At 53.3% G+C, this 20,500-nt stretch overlaps 6 protein-coding genes across 6 annotated transcripts; 2 read left to right on the top strand and 4 right to left on the bottom strand.

Moving 5' to 3' along the window:
* Nucleotides 1-1,780: 1,780 nt before the first annotated feature.
* A1O1_05977 (uncharacterized protein) lies at nt 1,781-4,219 on the bottom strand (the record flags this gene model as incomplete). The annotated part of the gene is made up of 4 exons (XM_007726859.1): nt 1,781-2,088; nt 2,274-3,812; nt 3,878-3,994; nt 4,048-4,219. 4 exons carry the CDS (start codon nt 4,217-4,219, stop codon nt 1,781-1,783), a joined length of 2,136 nt encoding a protein of 711 aa, XP_007725049.1.
* A 500-nt stretch (nt 4,220-4,719) lies between these two features.
* A1O1_05976 (uncharacterized protein) lies at nt 4,720-5,814 on the bottom strand (the record flags this gene model as incomplete). Its single annotated transcript, XM_007726858.1, has 4 exons — nt 4,720-4,958; nt 5,056-5,469; nt 5,584-5,698; nt 5,797-5,814. 4 exons carry the CDS (start codon nt 5,812-5,814, stop codon nt 4,720-4,722), a joined length of 786 nt encoding a protein of 261 aa, XP_007725048.1.
* A 1,132-nt stretch (nt 5,815-6,946) lies between these two features.
* A1O1_05975 (uncharacterized protein) lies at nt 6,947-8,980 on the bottom strand (the record flags this gene model as incomplete). The annotated part of the gene is made up of 1 exon (XM_007726857.1): nt 6,947-8,980. The coding sequence occupies one exon, from the start codon at nt 8,978-8,980 to the stop codon at nt 6,947-6,949; it is 2,034 nt and encodes a 677-aa protein (XP_007725047.1).
* A 442-nt stretch (nt 8,981-9,422) lies between these two features.
* Nucleotides 9,423-12,128, bottom strand: A1O1_05974 (uncharacterized protein; the record flags this gene model as incomplete). Its single annotated transcript, XM_007726856.1, has 1 exon — nt 9,423-12,128. One exon carries the CDS (start codon nt 12,126-12,128, stop codon nt 9,423-9,425), a length of 2,706 nt encoding a protein of 901 aa, XP_007725046.1.
* Nucleotides 12,129-12,809: 681 nt separating this feature from the next.
* Nucleotides 12,810-13,095, top strand: A1O1_05973 (uncharacterized protein; the record flags this gene model as incomplete). The annotated part of the gene is made up of 2 exons (XM_007726855.1): nt 12,810-12,893; nt 12,949-13,095. 2 exons carry the CDS (start codon nt 12,810-12,812, stop codon nt 13,093-13,095), a joined length of 231 nt encoding a protein of 76 aa, XP_007725045.1.
* A 1,169-nt stretch (nt 13,096-14,264) lies between these two features.
* Nucleotides 14,265-20,126, top strand: A1O1_05972 (uncharacterized protein; the record flags this gene model as incomplete). Its single annotated transcript, XM_007726854.1, has 3 exons — nt 14,265-14,278; nt 14,346-14,363; nt 14,459-20,126. The coding sequence occupies 3 exons, from the start codon at nt 14,265-14,267 to the stop codon at nt 20,124-20,126; spliced, it is 5,700 nt and encodes a 1,899-aa protein (XP_007725044.1).
* Between the last annotated feature and the right edge of the window lie 374 nt (nt 20,127-20,500).

The following is a 20,500-nucleotide window of genomic DNA, read 5'->3' as shown; positions in this document are numbered from 1 at the left end:
CGAGGTGCAAGACCGAGACCGAAATCGAGAACGAGCCACGCGATAGCACAACACCCAACCGACCGACCTTCGCCTCGTCTACGACCTAACCACCATCCCCACGATCGCGCAACATGTCTGACCTCGTGCAAGAGATTGCCGACGTGCCCAAAGAATTCTTCAAAGACGGAACACAGTTCATCCACAGATGTACAAAGCGTACGTGACAGTTCCTCCACACTATTTTCCCACTTGTTCGTGCCCGTTTCGTCGGGCATGGTCAGAGATGGACTTGAGGCATAGAAGCAAAAGAACCCCTACATCCGTACAGTACGGCGCATGCCCATCGGCGCTGTCGGAGTGTTTCTGTTTGCTGCAGACGGGATGTGTTGGCAATGTTCCCAGGGACACTGCACCTGCTCTCGCAAATGGAGCTTGTCTGGCATCACGCGCAGGCCTCATCGCAGACGCAATCATGTCTTCGGCCTGAGGGCCCGTTGCATGGCCATGCTGCGCTCTACTCCTGACTCAAACCCGCATTCCCTTCCCGCAGAGTATATGTTGGAGTTAGGCCAGTGCAATCATACCCAGAATAAAGAGACGGAGAATGGCATGGCGCATATGGCATGACACGACCCAACACCGAATGTTGCTGTTTGCGATTGACCAATGTCAAGCGACTGACTGCACGAATACTGTTTAAACCTCTCCCACTTTGTCTTCTGCACACGATGCGCTCAAACCTACCTTCCTTCTGAATAGGCGCATCCTCTCCAATATTGACCCTCAGAACATCAATCTATCTCTGCATTTCTCCTGAAGAGCCCTTGATTCCGGACCTGGACTAACATTCTGTTTCCCCCAAACAGCCGATCGAAGAGAATTCATCAAGATCTCGCAAGCAGTTGGCATGGGTTTCCTGATCATGGGGGCAATCGGCTACTTCATCAAACTGAGTGAGTTCAAGTCCAAGTCCAACCCCAACCCCAGCATGGCTGCTCTTATTCTCGGGGCCTCTTTCTCGAAACCCGCCCCTCCTATCACCTATTCCCTATCACCTACTACATCTCAAAGAAACATCATCCGAACAATCGAAAATCCCAGAAAAGAACACTAGTGGCTGACATTGCTGAATCATCGTGCAGTACATATTCCGGTCAACAATGTGTTGGTGGGTTAAGAAAGGTAGATTGGCACACAGAGCAGTTGAGGAGCGGGAGCCGGAGCAGAGGCGGGAATTTGGGTAGAAGAAAATAGCTACAAGTACTACTGATACCCTGTTGCAGTGGAAGGTATCTTGATACTTCAAGGTGCTGGAGTGTTGAATCGAGGAAGAAACATTAGTACTACTACTACTGCACTGCCGCAATCGCTACTCCTACTTCCCAATATTCAAGCCTGCGCGCCCTGTTTCTAAACATTCATCGGATGTGTTTTATGTGTCTGGACATGTACAATCAAACCGAATCCGTCAAGGCGCAAGAAAGACCCGGGTGAATTTATGCTCGAAAATAGAGATACGTGGCCATGGCCATGGCCATGATCATGATCATGTACATGTCATTTTCTGGATGTCCGGCTTTTTATTCCAAGAGTAATGCAAAGTCCAGACAGACAGCGATACAGGCACCCTGGCCCGGAGGAGGAGGATTCATTACAATCCGCATCATCGTGATCCATCATCATTTCGTGCGTACTGCATCTTTTACTCCTGACCCGTTGCATCAGGCCACGCGCCTCTCCTCAGGCTCAGGCGTCTCGACATATGTCGAACAGCACTGCCAACTCCAGTCAATGATTGTCACCATATGCCACCGTCCTCCTCGTCCTCCTCGTCCTCGTACCCAGCCGCGGCGCCCAACCGCTGCGGTTGCACGACGCTGCTGCGTAGACCACGGCCTCCGACTCGACTGCGGACGCCGGGCATGGGGGAATCGGAATCTAGAGCACGGGCGCGACGCGCGGCGGCATTGAAGTCGTCGCGGGGATCCAAGCGGGCGTTGTAGTTGGACGCCATGGGCGGCTGGGCTTCGTCGTCTTCGTTGCCGTCGTTCCAGCTGTGGAGGGAGACTGTGCCGGTGGCCATGCCCCAGCCGTTCCAGGAGGTTGCTGTAAAAGGGCGAACAGAACAAGTCAGCAAACTCGTCACTCTCGCTGTTTTCGGTTTTCACTTTCCCAACTGCACGTAAAATGAAGTTGTCGGGAGTGTCTGCAATGCAAGAGGAAAAAGGTGAGGGATAGGGGACGGAGCAGGACGTGATGGAAGGGAAGTAGATCAGTGATGCAATACATACCAGCCAACACCGGTGCGGTAGGACTCCAACTGGCATCTCTGACACAGGTCTTCCAGACTCCACTGTGGTGGCCGTGCAATTCGTAGCCATACCCATTACTGTCAGTCCGTGGACGCGTGTACTTAGTCGCCTCGCCCACGTCGACGGTTGCTTTGCGCGTGCCGTCCAGGTTCCAGATATAGACCTTCCCATCTTCACTCCCGCTGTAGACGTAGCGTGAGTTGCTCGACCCCGGGGGTGAAAAGTGGCATCGAATCAGGGTCTTGAGCACGCTGTGGCCGCGGAACGTCACGACGCTGCAGTCTTTGGGATTGGGAACGTAGTCGTCCTCGTCGTACGGGCTGAAGCGGTAGTCGAAATTGGTCGTGTACGCGTGGAGGTCGATGCGGGCGAACTCGTTGGGCGAGATCATCTTGCGCAGATCCCACAGTTTCATCATCTGGTCTTTGCCGTTCGATAGCACGTACCGTCCATCACCCTTGGAGTCCACGTACGTCAGACCCTCGGTGTGTCCGACGAATATGCCTGCGGGCCGGCCGTCCGCCATAGACCGTCGATCCCAAACGCGCAGGGTCTGGTCGTCCGAGCCGGAGTAAAGAATGTGAGGGGACATCTTATCGCCGAAGCACACGGCGTTCACGTCGTCGTCGTGGTTGGATAGCCGGACCGTCGACTGCCGACGTTCCAGATCGTACACGACAACACTGTGGTCAGAAGTCCCCGCCACAATCTCTCGACCGTCGCCACTGAACCTCAAAGACCAGATCCCGAAGCCATGCCGGCCCATGTATCCATACGTTTGGCGGCCCATGCCCGAGCCCGGCGCGAAGTTAGTGAAGTCTAACAAAGTGTGGTCGGAATGGTCGGTCGGGTCGGTAGGTGCGAGACAGACGGTATGGCGGATGGAGGAGTATGCCAGGAACTTGTTGTCCGGACTGAGTGTGGCGTCGGTGATGGTCCATTGACCGAAAGGATAGTCGACTGTCTTGTAATACTTCCATTCATACGGATTGCTCGTGTCATACATGCGCACCTTGAAGTTCTGGGTACAGCTGAAGAAGAAGTTGCCGTCGTCTGAGAATTGACCGGAGTATGCCCTGCTGTCGTAGTGGATGATCTTGTCCGCAGTCGTGGTGGAAGGCACGGATTCTTGCGCTATCAACCTGTTCTGTCGTCGCATGGTCGATCGTCCATCTAGTCCGAGCCGCCTCCACACCAGCCGTTCACTGACAGTGCGCCTCCTCTTCCGTAGGATGTCCACGAAGTCATCCCGGGTGCCGTACAGACCGGAGTTCATCAGCGCCCGGCCATTGTCGCTGGGAACTTTGGGGAAGCGATCGGCAGCTGGCTTAGGACGCCGTCTTCTCCGTCGTCCATGGAAGCCGCCATATGAAGAGCTCTCAAAGTCCTCTTCTTCTTCGTCATCATCGTCCCCAAACAAATCTCGACCGGAGGGTCCCAGTAGACGGTATCGGCTAAGGATCAACTGTCGGAGGGGTGCGCTCGCGTTCAACAGGCTTCGAATATCGGCGGTCGTTACTGTTTTCAACCGTATCAGGACAAGACGGACAGAGGAGAGGACGCAAAGGAGCACAAACACAAACCCTGTGCAGGACGAGTCGCTGTCCCACCGGCGCCCGCCTCGGTCTCTGTCTGCTCTCCCTCATCGTCTCCGCCGGTCTCAAACACTATCTCAATCCCGCTTAACGTCTCTTGTGCATCTAGAAACGGTCAACACTTTTAGAACGTAGAGACGAGGGTTTGTCGAGCGTACCGGCGAACGCGGCGTCGCTATCGTCGTCTTGCGTGTCACTGGCGTTGGTACTTTGCTCTTCGGTCGGCTGATAGCTGTCGACGTCATCATCCTCGTCGTCTTCGGTGAAGATATCGAGGAGATTGGCGGGTGATGGACTCAGGCCTTCTCGGTCGTTGTTCTGATGCGACATAATTAATGATATACCTGGTCAAGGAGGATGGGCTGATTGTATAGTGACTCCGAGAAGGAACCCGCAGGCTGTGGGCGGGATAGATGGATGATGGATGGATCAATACTATAGCAGAGTAGGCAATAATAGTAGTAATCAATTGACTGAGGGCGTGAGCGATAATCGGCCGGTTTGCTCTTATCTCCGCTCCGCAGCAACCTCGCTCGACTTGAAGCGGTCAAGACGATGCACTCACTCACTGATTGATACTAGCTATCTTGTTTTCATCAGAACTCACTGCACCCACATTTCCAGACCTCTGTGTTTGTATGAACGATTCGACACGTCTACCTACCAAATGGGCTCGCAGTCGTAGCAGAACGAGTCACTATCTGAGCCCAACTGAACTCGCTACATCGACCTCCATCCTGCGCTGCCTCTGTTACTGAACCATTCAAGTTGCAAGAGCTGACATGGCTGAATAGCATGCTAGATCACGACAGACCCAAACCGCATCCATTCTACGTGTCATCCAAAGTACATGTCGACTGGCTATCCGTCCATCCAACCAATCTATTGGCAATATCACTAGCATAGCAATGCGTGGCAGAGCCCTTCCCCAGATCCCCCGACCCGTCGATGGCACCAGAGTTGTACAGCCTGGCAGCTCGATAGTACGCTTCAGCATAATCAATACCGTCGACATCGCTCTGGGCATTGATATTGGTTGCGAACCCTTGGCCATCCGATGTACCGGCGACTGTAAACAGCATTCAAGTCAGTGACAGAAACACAACACGTCGCCTCGCCTCAGACACGAGACGAAACAATAAACTCCTGATATAGAGATGTCCTACCTCCATCTTGAATCATACCCACGATCTGACCCTTAGGACACGGATTCTGTACTTTCCCACCATCGTTGCAGGAATGACTCCCCTTGAAGGATTGAAGGAGTCCCGGATTCCGAATCCCATCAGGCGAGACACTGGTCTTTGCACGCACACAGCCTTTAGTTTCCTGGAGGACGGCGGCGAGGATGAAGCGATGGTCGACCCGTGTCTGATGGGCAACCTGCTTGATGGCGTCGTAGAGGTCCTGGGTCTCCTGGTCGGAATTGTTGGGCGCGCCATATAGGATGTCGCAGCTCCGACTGATTGTATGTTGGTTGGCCACCCATAGGTCGTTGAAGGAGACCCAGGTCAGATCGGACGGCCATCCTGCGGCCACTGAGCCGTTTCCTTCGTATTGTAGATAGTGGTTTGATCCGCCTGTTTATGTTCACCAAGTATCAGCCATCAGGCTCGTCCAGTCTACCAGAGATACGGCCCTCCCCTGGCCATCCATTCGCTGATTCCAAAGCAAGGCATGGTGAACACCCTTACCGTCATAATCGTTCCAGTATCCATCTGTTCCTAGTTTCCCCTGCACCACGGCTTCGGCTCGCTTCACGAGAGGGACGGCATCGATCAGAGCTGCAAGCAGACTTGTCAATACGACCTTTGGAAAGTATTAGCCCGTTGACTCGCTTGGATGTATGGACTGCGTTATGCAGACAGTCTGTATCGGAGAGTCGGTTGGTCGTGTACTGTACTTACCACGCTCGAAATCCCCATCTCCACGGCCTCTCCACTCACACACCGAACGAGCAGGACTCTGTATATGGTTCTCTTCTTCCTGAAGTGCTTACCGAGAGCGAGATCCGGAACGCTGTGACCACTGACTGACCAGTACAGGTCTGAACGGAAGCGCTGAAGATCTTTTAGATTGCTGACAGAAATCGCGAAAGATGAAAATGAAAGGGATCAGATTAGCAGACGAAACGTGAACGACCGTTGCAAGATTGAGTAGAATGCCCGCCCTAGAGCCCGAAATGCATGGTGATCCTTCGACCGGTTCCTGGTACCAAGTATAGTAGTACCACCTACCGTAGCACCGCTGCTAGCAGAGAGGGACAGACGCATGGTCTGGAGAATTGTCAACAGGCCTGCCTTGGGGGCCGTTTCAAACCTGCAAACAGGAGTTCCACTTTCGAAAAGAAGTCAGGACATGCTCCTACCACAATGATACTAGTAGGACGTAGGCTAACGGCATGAGCCCCGAGGTCTTCATGGATGCGGTCCCCCTCCGTCAGTATTGACACAGGACGCGAACAGCCCGCAGTCAAGATATTTCGGCTCCAGGCCAGACATAAGTTCCACCTTCCACGCCCGAAGGGCCGGACAGGGTGAATCAACAGGGTATAGGGAAAGATGTGCGAGTCACAACGGCGAGGTTGTAAACGGCGCTGTCCGTTACCCGCGTCTAGTAACATAGTAGTAGTAGTGGCTGATGGGAGTTCAGGGGGCCTTATCAAAGTTATTAGACCTTGAACCCCTTTTTCGCTTCCATCTTCGAGCAGCCTCCGTGGCTTCTTCTCTTCAGATGGCCAACCAGTGAGCCCTTCACCTTCTATCTCGTACGCACAGAAAAGAAACAATTTACACATACATCAAGTAATCTGGTTCTCTAACAGAAGTACGTCTGGTACGTACTGGTAGTAGTAGCTAAGTACAATCACCCGTGAAGCTTGTCGTATGTCCGTCTCGACATCATTATGAGTGTTGTTTTCTCTCTTGCTCCATGTTTCCGTGCCCATTACCTGTCAGCACATGTTGTCGAACTCCTCTTCATCTTTTGCTCTAACAGATAGCAATTCAGCTTTGGTACACTTGTCTCTCCACTGTTTCCTAGGCACTCTAGTGCTCATCAGATCCATTGTGCGCCTCCTGGTGCAGTACCTGGCGCCAACCCACTCGGAACGACCGGTTCGGGCCTATACATCTGCACGACCTTTGCTGCCGATAAAGCCCTCGCTTGGCGGAGGTCCATGACCTGATTGACGAAAACATCATCATCATCAGATTGAAATCGGCCGGTGCGACCCATAGGGGCCTGTCTCTCTCCATCACCGCCGTCCCGCTTCCAGGCGTTGTTGGGTTGCTTGAAGATGGAAAAATCGCACAATCCTGCACCCCTAGGTCCGGAATCTGAAGCGCTTCGCTTGTACACCGAAGGTGGGAGCACCTGCGCGTTGAGATGGTCAGTGCGTAGATCCCATCTGTCAATCTTGCGTTTCAAAGTATTCGTGACGTCGGCCTCTGGCTGCATACGGTCCATATGGTTTCCAACAGATGACCACGGCTGCGCATTTCCTTTTGCATTGTCGTGACCAGTTTGTGTGTAGGCTCCGTTTCCCACAATGCTCATTCCTCTTGTGTCTCGGCTGTAGACGCTGCTTGCGCGTTGAATGTGGTTGCCTTTTGCTGGCACCGTGGTTGGCTTGTTAACTTTCGAGAAGGATGACAACGAATGCCGCTGTGTCTGCATCGGACGTGGCTGGAAAGTGGAATCTGTCGGGGTTTCAGGTCTCGCAGCTATTGGGCGTATGCCGGGTGCCTGCGCGGGATCCATACTCGTGTCTGTACGATAGACCGCCTGACTGAGGAAGATGTGGGATGGTAGAGTGCCCTTGGCTGGAGGAGGAAGCGTCGAAGCAGGGGTCTGGTGATGGTAAATCTCGGAGGCTCTCACGAACGTGGCTGAAGCTGGTTGGGGCAATGGCAGAGGTGTTGGAAGAGCCGGAAAAGTGTTGCAAGACACAATAGACGAAGTTGGAGGTGTCGACGAATTCCCAGGAGTTGTAAACGGGTTTGTGGATGGTGTATGTCCTTGCTGGAAAGAAGCGCTCTCAGTTCTTTCATCAGTGACTGCGTGGTCATGTAGTTCACGGATCTCAGAGGCTGGGGCTGTTGATCTGCTCAAACCACTAGTTCTGTTCAAAGGCAGCTGTTTTACCGGGGTGCCTGTGATAGAAACAGCCGGAATCATGGATGTCACTAGTCCTTCATTGCCTTTGTCGCGGAGAGAAAGGCCCCTCGCGCAGAAAGAGTTGCTCTGTTGGGTCGGCATAGGATGGGCATGGTTCGTGAATTTGGCAGCTAGGTTATCACCTTGCACGGCCACCTGCAAGATTGACGACCTTCCAGTGCTCGAGCAGCGTGCTTTGCAAGGTGTTGGGCAAGGTGTTCCAACAGTGTTCGCAACCGATTTAGAGCCTCGCTGCTCCATGTCTTGGAAGAGCTTGAAGTGGTGCATCAGTCCTCCTTTACGATGATCAATGCCATGTGGTAACGGAAACATCTCCAACTGCTTCGTCAGTGGCGGTGGCCGTCCTGCTGCCCTAGGCTTCAAGAGGAGCGCTTCAGGAATGGGAAGCACATAGTCCTGCACAGTCGTCACCTTGGGCATTGTCTCCTCTTCATTTTCCACCCGCTTTTTGGACCGAAAGAACAGCGCTTCTGTCCAGGATCGGCCGTTCCTGGATGGTCGGCGATCTTTGATTGGCGTGAAGAGGCCATCGCTATGGGTTGGCGCCCCGAGGAGATGAGCAGGAGGAGGACGAGGAGGCGGAAGGCTTGAGCCTGGCTGCGCAGGATTGTGCGGAAAAGGACTCTCAGTTCGTGGATCGTACTGTCCAAGAGCAATAGAGGACGTTTTCCGAGAGCCACGGAGTAGAGCAGGATGGCTCGGGAACCGGCGAGCGTTGCAGACGGTCATACGGTTCGCGGCAAGTCTTTGCGGCGGGCGACGAATATTTCTCTTGCGATATCTTGGAAGGATGATACCCCAGATGAGACATCCCAGAACGACCAGAAAGGCGATGACAGCAAATATGATCGAGAATGTGCGACCTGCGTTGTCTCCGCGACGATGGAGGGCTTTCGCAGGCAACGGCGCCATATGGAGCCTTTGGACAGTTGCACAGACAGGTAGCTCGTGACGGGGACAAGGCAACTGCGGACAGAATAAGAGGCTTTGAAGGAGGTATGTCAGGACATCTGGTCAAAGACCTTGGAATGAGCAAGGGAAAATATGAGGATATCGATCAATAGTGTGAGTGTGCGTGCGTTATGCTCATCGTGTGGTGAGAAGTCGAAGTGCAAACACAGCTTCTTTGAAGCATGCGACGTGCTCCTTCCATCCAACACAACACATCCATTCATCCATTCATGCTGCTCTTTTACCACAGCTTCGCACACTGACGTTGAACGCTGAACGGAATACGTTATACTTCCACCAGCCATTACTCTGTCATAAAAAATGAGGCCTTCAAACCTGCTACTCACCGAGACCCATCCTCAGACTTGAGGAAAGACGAGCGCAGTCGCAATCTACAACACACTCAGAACTCACTTTCCATCCTCTTGTCAATCCGATCCTGTGGTTGAGCACCAAGAACCCAGCCCATGCCACTGACCAACCCGCTAGTCACCATACTCGTGACTATATCCCTCTTGCGAACTCGGCCGTCAGTGCCAAGTTGGGGATGCGCAGTTTCGCGCGGGGGGTGACTCTTTGCTGGGGAGCCAGCCTCCCGGATCTTGAGGTCTTGTAATCCTGATGGTCCTAGGGGGAAAGCCGCGCTTTTCCTCAGAGCAGCTGCAGCTCCTTTGGCGACGTCGAAAAGACCCAGTGGTGCTTCTTCCTCATACGACGGGCCGGTAGAAGTGCCTGGTCCAATGCGGCGTGCCATGGCACGCTTCGTTTCAGCTGCATCTGCGTCCCGGTCCTCAAGGGCGTATGCGCCAGGCAGTGACGCATCTGCTTGAGCGTCGAACGCGCGTTCTTCTTCCATCGCTTGTGCCTTCAGACCATCCATCTCCTCCTCATTACGCCGCCATGTCGCTAGAATCCCTGATAGAGCATCTCCAGATGGTGCGAGCATCAACGCCCGGGAGAGAAGCTCCATCCGCTGAGTTAGACTATCGATTCGAGCTTTTAGACTTTTTGGTGTAGACTTGGGTCGATATCTGCCAGCGGCATACGCTGCCCGCCACGAAGTGTCGTCCGCCAGGCTGGCTGCCACAGGCTGCGCTGGGGAAATGGACAAGCGAGTTGTGATGTAGGCATACGCGGTGTCGAAATCATCTGCAGCAAGGGCCGCCATGACTGCTGAGTAGATGATTCTGTGTTCGGCGTCGGACACACGCAATTCCATGGGGTCTGTGTCCTGAGGCAAGATTCTATGAGTTGGGAGACGGGCACGAATAAGATTGCGCCCTATCTCGAGCAGGTCGTCCAACTTTGTGTAGGCTTTTGCATCCTGCTCCAAGACCTTCTCCACCAGCGTCAAGGGGTCTTTCTGCACACGGATAGCCACCGGCTTGAAGGGAATACCGTGCTGCAGAGTAAGCTGGTAGAAGGAGAGACTGTGAGTGGCTCGGACGAGGTAGTCAAGATCAAGCAAGCTCGAAGAGTCGGGGAGAAGCGGCCGAAATGCTTTCAAAATCTCGTATGCGCGTTTCATCCCGCCACGGTCTTTGTTTCCATTGCTGGCGTTGTCATAGGATTCGAGGATAGCGGCAACTATACTGTCTTCGACGTCTGGCATCTTCAAGGGCAAGAAAGCGGTCTCCATATACACCTCCTTGACGATGTCGTATTGACCAGCCCGGAGAAGGGTATCCAGTATCTGTCTTTCCACGTAGTCGGGAGAGAGACGAGATAGGAACGCGGGCTCAAGGGCTGGCGAAGTAAGTTTTCGACTGCGACCCCAAGATTGCAACCAAAGCAATTGTCGACGCACGGAACGCCAGTCGATCGCCTTCCGGGTCATGCGTGGAACATACTGTAACAAGCGACGAAGCTCTTCTTTATGACGCAGTTCTGACCCGAATAGACTGATTTTTGCAACATCCGTAATTACCACAGATTGCCCTAACTCCAACAGAATATCACAGGTCTGAAGTAGTCCGATGAGAAGGTCAATAGACGCTTCGTTTGGTTGTGTGAATGGGTTCGCTCTTCGAGAAAGCGAGTTCTGCAGCAAGTCCGCTTCGTCAACCCCTGTACCAAATGGTTGGGGCAGGGTCACCTCGGGGTGAGATTTGGAAAAGTCTGGAGGCTCCAGGCCTGCCAGCCTAGCAATCTTGTCAAGCATCTGTCGACAGATGGACTGCATCTCTGTTGACGCCTTCGGACAACCATAGATAATGGCCATTCCGATCTGAGCGAATCGCACAACAGCCTCGTTAGATGGATCGGGATTTGGTACGGGGCCATCCCATTGCACGAATGCCAGGGCTGCAACGTCGAAATCCTTGAAACTGAACGACACGAGCCATTCATTAACAGCTTCCCAAGACGTAGCCTCTTCTGTCACATCCACTTGTGTATGGCCAACCTTCCTCCTCTTCGCTCGACCAGCGCCACGCACCCACGGCGCGACGACGGCATCAAGATCCCTGACAATGGCAGCAGAGGTACGCTGTCGCTCAGCATACTGTAGCAACGTTTTTATTCCTTCTGCTGCCGCCAGTGTCTCGAGTTGTCGCACTCCAACAACGTCCTCGGTATCTGGATAGAATTCATACTGCAGTCGGACCACAGGCACTAAATATGTCTCGTACCATAAGCGCAGGTCCGCATCGTGGTCCAGGAATTGTTCAACAAAATGCAGCGACGGCTCCGTGGCACCACTGACTGATTCTAAATCTTTGGCCCATTCAATGATAAAGTTTGCCAGGGTGCTGTCGCTATCTATAGCCGCGTGCTCAGGAATGGATTGCAGCCTCAGCGACCGACACTGCTGGATGGCTTCTTGCTTGGAGAGCTGGGCAATGGTTGGGTCGATTTTCTCGTCAACGTCAGCGTCATCTGTCGAATCGGCTGAGACTTCTATGATAGACTTGAGGAAGTGAATTAGAGTAGATTGCTCGGAGACATCTGCCGGGTAGAACGATAGGAGGAGTCGGTATATGAGAGTATGGGACAACACATCGCGGCGGCGGTGGACAAGTCGCTGAAGCACCTTCAAGTCTCCTTCTGAGACTAACTGCACGGCCCAGAGAATCAAGTGTGCATCCGTCAATCCATTCGGGGTTGTCATGTCGTCGGGACTGTAAACATGGTGTGGAGAGGGTTTTGGGAATGGCCGACGTGTTCAGGAAACTCGAAATCGCAGCCAGGAAACTGACGTCCATCCCGGCGCCTACATGTGACCGTTCTTGACATACCATGCATGCTGCTTTAGTCCTATCAAAGCAATGGAGGCGCCGCTTTAGCACCGGGAGCGCTTGACGGCGGCGTACAGAGTAGGTACAGCAATTCATTCGGCATCTTCACTGTTTACGAGTTCGATAGCTGTCCCTACTACCAATATATTTCCAAAATTGACGACGATCTACCTACAGATAGACCAAGGAGGAGCCTTTGCCGTGGAAACACTTAAAGCGGCATGTAGAGCTTTCTCCTCTGAAACCCGCCAATAGGAGAGCCGCTATTGCTTGGTCGCAGCTCGAAACGACATCCACGGCTTCCAGCACTGTTTTAACAAACTCCGACGTTGAATGGATTTCCGCGCAGCAAACTAGTGTTGCTCAGTATGGCGTCCGGTTATGGCTTGACAGGAGGTGAGTTCTACCTGGCAGTGTTCGACTGATCCTACTCCTGGGGAATCAGCTGCGCATCATCATGAAGCTCCGGCACTGACACCGTCCCTCGCCCGCAGGTGTCTCCCGATGCTTTCCATTCTGGCAAGAATATATGTCTTGCTATGTTATCAATCAGCATGATCCCGAAGCAAGAGCACGAGGCGTTTGCGCCCCACGGTTGGAAGATTACTATGAGTGCCTACACCACAAGAAAGAAGTTTGTGATACCTCGCTCCTGGTTTGAGCTGCAGCACGAGACTGACGAAATCACTCCAGTACGCCAGAGCGGTAGCCATCCAGAACGCGCTACGAAAAGCCGAAGCAGCACACCCACGAGAGAATGCGCCCAAAGTTGGCCAGATCCGAAGTCTCGGCTTGATAGGGAAGGAGGATGAAACAAAGTCAATACTCAGCGCGTCATAAAAACAATAGCTTTCGAAGGAGAACAATAACTGCTTGGAAGGAAATCCACGATAAAGCTTGACGGGTTGTACATATCACCAGGGCGCAGTTGCACTGCAATGAAATCACTGAATAAGGATTCAAGATCATGAGTGACTTTTTGAGAAGCGATCGACTGCCCGAGGCCAAACCGTCGTCTCCCGACGCTCAGCTATGGCAATAAGGGATAATCGACTTGCTTTTGGTGGCCGTTGAGCAAAATCTACGTCGACAATACCATCCGCCACGCTTACTATGGGATTCGACGCCGGACGAGAGTCTGGGGAGCCCCCGTGGTAGCAGTGTCAGGTCGTTGGATGATTGGTTACGCCGCACTCCCATCGCTCTTCAAGTTCACGATTATGCCTGTTTTTTGGTCGTATCATCGTCCACCACTTGCAGACCCAGCTCGAGGAGAGATGACCGTCGGTAGGCGTAGCCAGTTGTGCGTGTTGCTAGGTTGCCACGTTGATACTGCCCTTCTAAGTCATATAGCCCCGCTCCGTCAATTAGGCAGAAGCAACCATGGCTGATCGTAATGAGCGTGAATTTGCATGGAATATTGCCAATATGGACAATAGGCTGCCTCCATCATGATATACAGAATACTGTGAAGCAGAATAACTGCAAGTGAACTAAATACTTCATTGGTCAGAATCGGCGCCAAGCCACGAGTGCAAAGCTTGAGTCGTGCTAGCGCCAGCTAAATGGCAGGCGCAGGCAATCAGTGGGTGAAGCGGGCGGCGGAAGGAGCCAGGGGCGATGAAGCCTGCAGTTCTGCCCCGGAGCAAGCGAGGATTTAAAGGCAGTCCAGACTCTCTTAAGCCCAACGCTGCGCCCCGATTCCAACTTTCGTCCTCCACCACTGCCTGCGCTGTTTCTCACCTACCGAATCAGGTCGATAATTAATGCCCATGTTGCAGTCAATCCTTTTCTAATGACGACAAGATCCATGCACCTCACACGTGTCTTTACATTCACATTTTCTTCTCCGGTCGCGTCTTCACACCATCACTCCCGCCTCATAACAAATTGTTTGGACGCGCCGCAACACTTTCTTACCCTGTGCATTTGATGGCGTTCCGGTCGCATTCTTGGCTATTTGGGTCCCTACGACGTAATTAATACTGAGCATCTTTGCATCAGAGAAAATGGCCAATTCAAGGTTTGTCGCTCAACCCTGCAGTGGCCCTGTTCTTGCCGCCGAACTGAACTAACCGCTTTCACAATAGGCTCGATAGGCTCGTCACGTGAGTGCTTACCAAATGTCTCACCCTTTATACATGCCTACAGGGCTGTGAGAAGGGATACTAGGGGAGTGACCTAACTGACACTGCTTTCACAGCTTGCTGGACAAGGGAAGCACACAACTGATACGCAACACTGCAGCGGCACAGCTTGCCGACGTACAGAAACAGAATCCAGACAACCTCTTTGCCCTTTTGGGCAGGGTACTCCCTTACTTGCAGTCCAAGTCATGGGACACTCGCACTGCCGCGGCCAAGGCAATAGGTGGCATCGTCTCAAATGTGCCCAAATTCGATCCGAATGCCGACGATCCGGAGACGAAGGATGACTCCCTCAAACCCGAGCTTACCTCGGTCAAAACCGAGGAGAAGACACCCGAGGCTGATGATATGCTTCAGCTGGCCTCTCTAGATGTCAAAATGATCCTTCGTCATGGAAAGAAACTACTGGGTAGCGCTGGAAAGGAGTATGAATACTCAATGGCGAGCATGACACCTGCCCAACGCCTTGCCCATCAAAAGCAGAATCTTTCGGCCCGTCTAGGGCTTGGGGGTGAGTACATCGAAGAGGACCTCGTTACCGAGAACGATTTTGCCGCCAATTCGCAGCACAAATTGGCACAAACCCCAGGTTTGTCCCGAATGGACACAAAATCGACAGCAGAGCGAGCGGACGGCCTGGGAACCCCTTCGCAATACAGTGCCATCTCACCTTCAGAAAACAACGGACAGCCCTTCCTGGACGAGTCAGGCCTGAGCAAACGACAACTAAACCAGCTCAAGCGTAAAAACAAATCAGCAGCGAAAGCTGGCGCCAGCAAGATGCGAGTCGTTGACCTCTCCGGACGGCGTCCTTCGGAACCAGGCCACACCCCCGTTTCTGCCACTCCCCATCCGGTCAAGCTGAACGGAGTCGACGACTCGAACGGAGACTCCAAGCAGGATTATTTCTCCATCAAGCGGGAAGGTCCCGATGATGACACTGCCCTGATCTCTGAATTCAAGGGCGAAGATGTACCGGAAAAGCCGCTGATCCAGCCCGATGAGGAACATGCGCACGATTGGCCGTTTGAAGTCATGTGCGACTTCCTTTCAATTGATCTTTTCGATCCCAACTGGGAGGTACGGCATGGTGCCGCGATGGGGCTGAGAGAAGTCCTCCGTGTTCATGGGCGTGGTGCCGGCCGGCGGTATGGCAGGTCTCGAGCCGAGAATGAACTAGCAAATCGACGTTGGCTTGATGATATGGCATGCCGTCTGCTGTGTGTCTTGATGCTCGACCGGTTTGGAGACTATGTCTCTGACACCGTAGTGGCCCCAATCCGCGAGTCCATCGGTCAGACCCTCGGCGCACTACTTACCCAGCTTCCCGATGACATCGCTATCTCTGTATACAACTTTCTACAGCAGATGATCAACCAAACCGACACAGGCATGAAACAGCCGATCTGGGAGGTCTGCCACGGAGGCATGATCGGTCTGCGCTACTTCGTTGCGGTCCGGAAGGATCTCCTTCTCCAGCATAACGAGCTGATAGACGGTGCGATCTCAGCCGTGATACGTGGTCTTGCCCACGCTGATGACGACGTCAAATCGGTCAGTGCCGCAACATTGATACCGATTGCCGGAGAACTGACAACACTGCGGCCGCACTCTCTTGGCCAGCTTATCGGCGTCGTATGGGATTGTCTCCTCGACATGCAGGACGACCTCAGTGCCAGCACCGGTGCGGTCATGGACCTTCTAGCGACGCTTTGCTCCTACGACGCCATCTTGGAAGCTATGCGTGCCAATGCAGCCGAGGATCCAGAGCAATCATTTGAGATGCTTGTCCCTCGGCTGTATCCCTTCCTGAGACACACCATTACCAGTGTGCGTTTGGCTGTCTTGAAAGCCTTAGCAACCTTTCTGAATATTTCCAACGTGAGCAACATGGAATGGGTGGGCGGCCGCGTGATCCGCTTGGTGTTTCAAAATATGCTTCTCGAACGCAACGAGGGTGTCTTGCGGGCGTCGTTTGAAGTGTGGCAAGCCCTCGTAGACTTTATGGAGCGACAGGGAATGGCGAGTTTTACATCGAGTCTGGAGCCGCATTTCACAGCGATGTTGAAGGCTACCATCCAACCCGTCGGCCAAGCACGAAGCCCGATCCCAATGGACGCTTCCCTCCTCATCAAACCTTCGGGTGTACCCATGGCTTCTGTCGCCGCAAGGCATGGGTCAACTTCAGACACAGATCAGCAGCCGAGAAAACGTCGAAAAGTTGACAAGGATGACTCGAATCAGCATCATCTGTCCCACAACACCGACGGTCACATGCTTCATGGCGAGGTCGACTTGGTTGGGATGGAGGTCATTTTGAGGACTAGAATTACCTGTTCGCGTGCCTTGGGCCTGCTTTTGGGCAAACAGAACGAGCCATCCGTGCTTACATACTGGACAAACCTGCTTCCTGTTGTCGACTCAACGCATTCCAGCACCCGACTATTTGCAGGCATGATTTTGGAAGAGCTTGCCCGGAATCAGTCCACGAAACCGACGAATACACCAACGTTTGTGGCCCAGCTTCAACGGGTTCTCGACGACGATGGCAATCATTGGTATACCGACATTGTGTCTTCTTTGCAAGCAGCTCGGGGTCAATGCCAATCTTTGGTCAGTGCTTTCCAGAACAATGCACACGTATCCCGCGACAAATTGCCAGCCATAGCAGTGGTGTGTCAAGGCGAAAGCGGTGCTGGACCCAAGGCCTTCTCTCTTGCAGACGCCGAGCGGATTGTGACGACAGATTTCGATCGTCTGATGAAGGCGCTCACACCGGCGCAAAGAGTCTCGGGAACACAGTACCTCAATGACGCGCGCACTAACGCAATGACCGCCGTCGAAGAGGCGAGAAAGGTCAAAGAAAGTCGGGATATGGCTATCAAAGCCACAATCGCATCTGTTCTCGTGAGACTTGCCGAGGTCCCTAAGAAGCCTGGCCAACTCATCAAATGCATTATGGACAGCATTAAAGGGGAGGAGTTTGAAGAGCTGCAAGCCCGGTCTGCATCGGCCGTGGCTGCTTTGATTGACTTCTACACCGCGAGTCCGAAACGAGGCCCGGTGGACAAATTGGTATCTAACCTGGTGAAGTTCACCTGTGTGGACACCTCCGAGACTCCCGAGTTCGGCCCTAACTCCAAATTCGAAGACATAGTGCTGTCGTTACGGAAAGAAGAAGATAGGAAAGATCACCCGGACGCGGCCAGATTCGAACAAGAGGCCAAGGAAGCACGAATCATGCGACGAGGGGCGAAGCGTGCCCTGAACGAATTGGCCCAGGCCTACGGCGGCTCGCTTCTTGACAAACTGCCCATTCTCAAATCACTGATAGAGAACCCTATCCGTGAGATGGTCGAGCCAGCAGATCCTGCTTCCTTCCAGGTGGATGACGCGCAGGGCCAATCCTTGGTCGATGCCTTCTCCATCTTGCGGACGCTGTCGCCCATGGTACACCCCGCGCTGCATCCATGGATTCTGTCGCTGAGCCCCTTGATTGGCAAGGCTATGCGGAGCAGGCTATCCGTCGTGAGGTACAGTGCTGCCAAATGCTTTGCAACCATCTGCAGCGTCATCACTGTGGAGGGCATGACCATGCTCGTCCAGGAGATCTTGCCCAATATCAGCAATCCCCTGGACCTCCGGGATCGACAGGGCATTACAGAGTGCGTTTATCATCTCATCTCGGTGATGGGCGACAGGATCTTACCGTATGTGATTTTCCTCATTGTTCCGGTTCTTGGGCGTATGAGTGACGCCAACCACGATATCCGCCTCCTTGCTACGACGTCGTTTGCGACATTGGTCAAGCTTGTGCCACTGGAGGCCGGTATTCCAGATCCGCCGGGTATGCCGGAGTCTTTGCTACAAGGGCGTGAGAGAGAACGCAAGTTCATGGCACAAATGCTGGATCCGAAGAAAGTAGAGCCCTTCCAGATCCCAGTGGCCATCAAAGCGGAATTACGGTCCTACCAGCAAGAAGGTGTGAATTGGCTGGCGTTCCTCAACAAATACAATCTGCACGGCGTGCTTTGTGATGATATGGGTCTCGGTAAAACGCTGCAGACATTGTGTATCGTCGCCAGTGACCATCACATTCGAGCTGAGGAATACGCCAAGACGAAGGCGGCGGATATGAGACGAATGCCTTCACTCATCGTTTGCCCGCCGACGCTTTCCGGTCATTGGCAGCAGGAGATCAAGCAATACGCGCCGTTCTTGAGCTGTGTTGCCTATGTGGGATCTCCTGTGGAACGCAACAGTCGCCGTCACCTGCTGGAAGAAGCCGATGTCGTGATCACCTCGTACGACGTTTGCCGAAACGATAACGACGTGTTAACATCCATCACCTGGAACTACTGCGTCCTCGACGAAGGCCATCTGATCAAGAACCCAAAAGCCAAGATCACACAGGCGGTGAAGAAGCTCGTCAGCAACCATAGGCTCATTCTGTCCGGCACGCCGATCCAGAACAACGTCCTCGAATTATGGTCTCTCTTTGACTTTCTCATGCCCGGTTTCCTAGGCACGGAGAAGGTGTTCCAAGATCGATTCGCGAAACCCATCGCGGCCAGTCGCAACGCCAAATCATCCTCTAAGGAGCAGGAGGCAGGCGCTCTAGCCATTGAAGCTCTTCACAAACAGGTGTTACCATTCCTGCTGCGCCGACTGAAGGAAGAAGTCCTGAACGATCTGCCTCCCAAGATCCTGCAAAACTACTATTGCGACCTCAGCGACCTGCAGAAGCGACTCTTTGAAGATTTCTTCAAGAAGGAGCGGAAGACGGTGGAGAACAGCGTCGGGTCGGCCGACAAAGAAGCCAAGCAACACATTTTCCAGGCGCTGCAATACATGCGAAAACTGTGCAACTCGCCCGCGCTGGTGGTCAAAGAGGGCACCAAGCAGTACGACGTCCTTTCCAAGCAGCTAGCGGCTTCCAAGTCGAGTCTGCGCGACGTGGCTCATGCACCGAAACTCACTGCACTACGGGACTTGCTGGTCGATTGTGGGATTGGGGTGCCGAATGATGCCAACGATATATCGGCCAGTAGCGCCGTGTCACAGCATCGTGCCTTGATCTTTTGTCAGATGAAAGAAATGTTGGACATGGTGCAAAACGAGGTGCTCGGAAAGCTTCTGCCAAGTGTGCAATTCCTCCGGCTCGATGGCAGCGTGGAAGCAACCAAGCGGCAGAACATTGTCAACCAATTCAACAACGACCCTAGCTACGACTGCCTGTTGTTGACCACCAGTGTTGGCGGCCTCGGGTTGAATCTGACGGGCGCGGACACGGTCATTTTCGTGGAACATGACTGGAACCCTCAAAAGGACATCCAGGCCATGGACCGAGCGCATCGGATCGGACAAAAGAAGGTTGTCAACGTGTATCGACTCATCACTCGCGGCACGCTGGAAGAGAAGATCATGAGTTTACAGCGTTTCAAAATTGATGTTGCCTCGACCGTGGTCAACCAACAAAACGCGGGGTTGGGGAGTATGGAGACGGACCAGATCCTGGATTTGTTCAATCTTGGAGAGAGCTCCGACACTGGTGGCGACGGTGGCGGAGCGGGTAAGGAAGAGGACATGGTCGATCTCGAGACGGGCGAAGTGAAGAAGAAAGGCGAGAAAGGCTGGCTAGACGATGTGGGCGAGCTGTGGGATGAACGGCAGTACGAAGAAGAGTTCAATCTGGACTCGTTCGTGCAGAACCTGCAAAAATAGACTGGGTAGTACGTGAGATCAGTGCCGTGTGCGATTGTACTCGGACAATCGGGGGTGTATTGATTTCAATTGGCTGTGTTGGAAAATGGTGAGCAAGGTCGGTGTTTACGGCATCCTACGCTGGCAGGACCAGCCATTGATCCGAGGGTAGGCTTTCCCTCGGAGTTGGATCATGGAGTGGTACTAGATTCAAAACATCGTTGAGATGTCAGGGAACACAGGATCCTGGCACGATTAGAGCATGGCGAATCCTATCATCAAGATTCTTTCTTTACATCCTGCTCTGCTGTTGTCGTGTTGCCGCTCCACAGTGTAGAGTCACCATTCTGACATTTTCGTATATCCTGCTGCGCCGTCGACCACGTGGTCAACCG

The sequence above is a fragment of the Capronia coronata genome (assembly GCF_000585585.1).
Source record: "Capronia coronata CBS 617.96 chromosome Unknown acBCG-supercont1.5, whole genome shotgun sequence".
NCBI lineage: Eukaryota > Fungi > Ascomycota > Eurotiomycetes > Chaetothyriales > Herpotrichiellaceae > Capronia > Capronia coronata.
Note: the sequence above shows the minus strand (reverse complement) of the source record. Positions and strands in the feature narration are given on the sequence as shown.